Genomic DNA, 5,501 nt, shown 5'->3' on the forward strand with positions numbered 1-5,501 from the left:
TTCGTTTGTTTTTAAATAAAGATTGAATTTTACAAAAAAAAGCTCAGAACTTTTTTGTACACCTAATATATATAATATTATATATATATATATATATATGTAATTCAGACAAGCAAAAAGAGCTATTAGTTAAAATTAAAAATCGAATTATATGTTATTAATTAAAACTTTTTACCTCGTGTTGCTTAATTCTTCACATTTAAAACGATAAGTAATACAAGATGTGTTTAAAAAATATTCAATCTTTGGTCGACAAAAATACATTTATATTATATATATATATATACATACACAATACGTTTACTCTAATCTCCTTCAAAGTAGTCCTTTTGGTAATGCACATACTTCTCCCAGTGGTCCCGTCATTATTGGAAACACTTCCGGAACGCATCTTTTGGAATGATGGTCAGCTGGACCGTCGTGTTTCGCATAATGTCTTCTTGATTCAAATCGGTGATGCATTATCGTGATGGAGCTGCCAAGTGGTCGCTGCCCACAGATCCGGTCGTTTGCGTCGCACAGCATCATGAAGGCGACAAAGGACTTTTTAATAGTACTTCTTGATAGCTCCAGATCACTTGGCAGCAAAAAAAAATCGACTATGAATACCGGCCTGTTTCGCGTCGTGAAATTGGTATTGAATCTTTCCTTGTTTAACACATGTTTCTCTTTCTATAGAAAGTACCAATTTTACGAAATAGGCCGGTGTTCATAGTCGATTCTTGTATTTAAGACTATCTTAAGATGTCATAAGTCAATTCAAGGACTGTATTAACATTTTAAGACATTTTAAACAGTTTTAAAATAAAAACAGACTATGAATATCGCTCCATGTTTAGCGTTTCACAATTGGCAGCCTTTTCCCCTCAGGCAACATTCATAGACAGAGACGACGGAGATTTAGAGAGAGACGATTGCAAATTGAGCACACCATGTTATCTCTTCTATCATGGCAGGAAGGCGAATCACTGTCAATAGACGTGCGACCATTTTTGAACCGCCTATACTACTTTTTTATCTATTTTTGCCCATTGTCCTTAAAGGTCTTCTGCATCATCTCGATCATTTGTGCACAAGATTTGTTAAGTTTAAAGCAAAACTTGCAAATTCGTTGATCAGTTCGCTCCATTTTCAGCGATAACGAAATCCGCCGAACGCAAAAAAGACACTGTAAACAAATACATGCTGTGTGTGATTAGAAATCACGCCGGAAACTGGAGGGACTTTATGAGGAATAACTTATGACCCACAGAAGGCGCTTGAGTGCCATGGCGCGAAATTACGAACGCAGGTCGGATATTTTTCGGACAAACCTCATATACGAGGGCTGTCTGAAAAGTTTCCGACCTCAACGTGAAGATAGCAGCATTGGTAAGTAAAAGCTAGTGAATTTCGTTGTTCATCTGTTAACAGTTACTCACCACAGTTTCAGCCATTTTGGACGCACAGTTGTTATGTAGCAGTCGTTTGAGTGAGTTCATGTTAGTCATTTTGTGAAAATGGACAAAATCGAGTATCGAGCTGTCATTAAATATCTGTTTTTGAAAGGCAATACGCCTACGCAAATCAAAGATGAGTTGGATTCTGTGTACGGGGACTCTGCACCATCATTTACCACAGTGAAATTTTGGGCAGCTGAATTTAAACGTGGCCGTAAGAGCTTGGGAGACGATGAACGTTCGGGACGTCCAAAAACTGCAACTGCCGACGAAAACATCGCCAAAGTTCACCAAATTGTGCTAGACGACCGCCGAATTAAAGTGAGAGAGATAGCAGAGGTTATGAAAATGTCAAAAGAACGTGTTTGTCACATATTACATGAACATTTAGGCATGACAAAGCTGTCCGCGCGTTGGGTGCCGCGTTTGCTCACGTTAGACCAAAAACGTGTTCGAATGAACATTTCCAACGCTCTGTTGGCGCAGTTTAGGCGCAATAAATCCGAGTTTTGGCGCCGATTAATTACTGTAGATGAAACTTGGATACACCATTATGCGCCCGAAACAAAAATACAGTCCAAACAGTGGATTGCAAAGGGGGAACCGGCTCCAAAAAAAGCAAAAACTGCTTTTTCGGCTGGGAAAGTGATGGCGACTGTTTTCTGGGATAGTCATGGAGTTATTTTCATCGATTATCTTCAAAAAGGTAAAACCATTACAGGAGCATACTACGCATCATTACTTGACAAGCTGGAGGCAGAACTTGCGGAAAAACGGCCACATTTGCAGAAAAAGAAAATCCTGTTTCACCAAGACAACGCACCGTCTCACACCTCAGTGGTTGCCATGGCGAAAATCCACGAATTACGGTTTGAACTGCTTGACCATCCGCCTTACTCACCAGATCTAGCCCCAAGCGACTTCTTTTTGTTCCCTCATCTAAAAATTGGGTCGGAGGACAGAGATTTTCGTCAAATGAAGAGGCAATCACCTTCGTGAACAATTATTTTGCAGAGAAAAACGCCAAGTACTATTTGGACGGGTTACAGAGATGGGAGCATCGCTGGGAGAAGTGTGTAGAGTTACAAGGAGACTATGTTGAAAAATAAAAAAAAAATTTCAGAAAAAATGTCTTCTATCTTTGTTAGGTCGGAAACTTTTCAGACAGCCCTCGTATATTACACATTCGTTAAAACTCAACTTGTTTAATTTAAGTTACGGTAATCCAAGCAATCTATAAAACTCTATAAATAATAAGTATAACGAATCGAAGATATACCTTCTAATCGAATCAAATACAGCTTAGTAATATTATCCCAGGAACGCGCATCTAAAATAGTTACAGCCAAGTTGATAATCCGCGGCAGTATAGATAGTCTTGGAGGGGAGCCGAGCGACCATAACATCGACGACAGTCATTCATCTCTTGAGGACCTGCATAGGAAGTATGAAAACGTAATTAGAGACGCAAAGTGAATTTGCGTGCTGAGGCCTTTCGCAACGCATTGCGGGCGGTTTCCGCTGCCATTTAAACCTCCAATTTCCCGAATTTACCACCTTTGTCAACATGCGATGGGCTTGGAAGTGCTCTTTTGCCCTTGAATTTCGGTAGCCTTATCAGGAACATACATGCGCAGTCAATGCTTCCCGCCAATGCTTCTGTTGCTCCTAGCTTCACGACGTATCCGAAGTTTTACTTCCGCATCGTGCTAGAACTCGTACCCAAATACGACGTATATAATATTTCCGTATAGTAATTCGCTCGCGCATATACATTCTGTCAAAAAAGTACCGGGAATTGATCATTTAAAAAGCCCGCTTAAAGGAATTGTCAAAATTCTTTTTGTCGCTAAGTTGGCATAACTGTCCTCTATACTGACGCGGAGCTGGAGTGCCATCTGTCATTTAATGTGATTATCGTGCTCGATTTTATCAGTTCATCTCAAGTATGTTTTGCGATTTTTACAATGAATGAAAAGATCGAACAAAGAATTTGTCTCAAATTTTGTATTGCAAATAGAATTTCGTGTGCCGAATCGCTGAAGATGTTACAGAAGGCTTACGGTGAATCGACTTTATCAAAAACACGTGCATATGAATGGTACAGTGCATTGAAAAGCGGTCGAGATGTGGTGAAAGATTTGCCTCGCTCTGGTCGGCCATCAACGTCTTCAACTGAAGTTAACATCGATAAAGTGAAGGAAATGGTGATTGAAAATCGTCATTTCAGTTTGAGAGAGATAGCCGCTGAACTTACGGTGTCTCACGAATCAATTCGTACCATTTTACGCGATTGTTTGGGCATGGAACGCGTTGCCGCTCGACTAGTTCCGAAAGACCTCAATTTTCTTCAAAAACTCAATCGCGTAAAGGTCGCTGAAGACATGTTAGAACGAGTTAATTCCGACCCCACATTCATAAAACGCATTATAACTGGTGATGAGACATGGGTTTACGAGTTTGATATGCAAACCAGTCAACAAGCTTCGGAATGGCGCCTTCCAACTGAGCCAAAACCGAAAAAACCACGTCAAAGTCGATCAAAAGTCAAAGTGATGTTAACTGTTTTCTTTGATTGTCGCAGTGTTGTGCACTCGGAGTTTTTGCCAGAAGGTCAGACGGTAAATAAAGAATATTATCTGGGCGTTATGCGGCGTTTGAGAGAGCAAATTCGTCGAAAAAGGCCAGATTTGTGGAAAACAAACTCATGGATTTTGCACCATGATAATGCACCATCTCACAAGGCTATCATTGTGAACGAATTTCTGACCAAAAACTCAACAAATATCATCGAACAACCACCGTATTCACCAGATATGGCTCCGGCTGACTTTTTTCTCTTTCCAAAACTCAAATTACCACTTCGGGGCACTCGTTTTCAGTCGATAGAAGACATAAAAGAGAATTCGCGTCGAGAACTGAAGTCGATTTCGGAAAATGCGTTTAAAAAATGTTTTGATGATTGGATTATTCGTTGGCATAAATGTATTATTTCGAAAGGAGCCTACTTTGAAGGCGATACAATAAATTTGAATGAATAATAACTATTTTGTGTTTTATTGACCAATTCCCGGTACTTTTTTGACAGAATGTAAATGGATTAAAGAAGTAGTACCCTTAATGGACGAAGCTCTTAGTGCGCATGTTAAGGAATAAGCTGTCTCACCACACGTAGCTAGCCGTCAAGGACGAAACGCATTTAATCATGAATAAATTTTTAGACACTTTGAAAAAGACCTTCGGTCCGGGCAGAAGCTTAAATTATTATCGCGGCCAGTTGAGCATAGCTTTCAAAAAACCTAATAAGCATATTCTGGATTACATCAATCATATTAACCTGCATGCTGCCATAATAGAGAGCGAATATCGCTGTACGCTGAATATCGCAGAGATCGCTGCCATTGATTCTTACGCACTCGAGGCATTCTTTGAGGGACTACTACTCGAATACAGGACTGAATTAAAAGCTGAAGGATACAATAATTTTTCAGATGTATGTTCAAGGACTATTATAATACATTAACATTTAGAAAGGGAAGCTAGAAGTAGCTACTACGAGCATCATAACTCGCGCGATGATAACACGATATCGCCTAGAATCCTTCAACGTAGCGCCCCACCCTTCTCATTTGCTGCATCTTGCGAAAATACTCCGCCCGGCATCACCAACGATGTCGCTAGGAAAATATGTACGTATTGCAAAAATTTCAGTCGCTTAGTGAATGAATGTCGTAAAAGACAATTCTACTTCAATAATTCTGATAGTAATAATTACAATAAACCAGCATTTACCTTTCAAAAACCTTCCAGGGGCCTTGATCAGCGGTGCGTATTAATTACGCTAACTCTCAATGGCATGAGCTCATGCCACGTGAGAATACTTCTCGCAAATCGCGCGATAAATAATTCGACGTCTTGAGAGCCGAAATAGGAGACAGTTACAGTGTTATCACAAACACAGCGCGACCTCGTGCTCATCAGCGGGGCTTCAAATCGTTTTACAGAATATTGGAAAGAGATAGAGAACATGCAGATACCACGATACAAAATTCTGATATAACA

General features: G+C 39.9%; 1 protein-coding gene across 1 annotated transcript; it reads left to right on the top strand.

The window, feature by feature from the left end:
- The first annotated feature begins 3,484 nt into the window (after positions 1-3,484).
- LOC108757181 (putative uncharacterized protein FLJ37770) lies at positions 3,485-4,064 on the top strand. The gene is made up of 2 exons (XM_018501594.1): positions 3,485-3,974; positions 4,024-4,064. Exons 1-2 carry the CDS (start codon positions 3,485-3,487, stop codon positions 4,062-4,064), a joined length of 531 nt encoding a protein of 176 aa, XP_018357096.1.
- The last annotated feature ends 1,437 nt before the right edge of the window (positions 4,065-5,501 follow it).

The sequence above is a fragment of the Trachymyrmex septentrionalis genome, unplaced genomic scaffold, assembly GCF_001594115.1.
Source record: "Trachymyrmex septentrionalis isolate Tsep2-gDNA-1 unplaced genomic scaffold, Tsep1.0 scaffold134, whole genome shotgun sequence".
In the NCBI taxonomy this organism is placed as follows: Eukaryota; Metazoa; Arthropoda; class Insecta; order Hymenoptera; family Formicidae; genus Trachymyrmex; species Trachymyrmex septentrionalis.

Excerpts from the sequence above, each read along its gene's own strand:
- LOC108757181 (XM_018501594.1), top strand. The coding sequence starts at position 3,485 with ATGTTACAGAAGGCTTACGGTGAATCGACTTTATCAAAAACACGTGCA. Across the intron at positions 3,975-4,023 it reads ACCGAAAAAACCACGTCAAA|TGTTGTGCACTCGGAGTTTT; the intron begins GTCGATCAAAAG and ends TGATTGTCGCAG.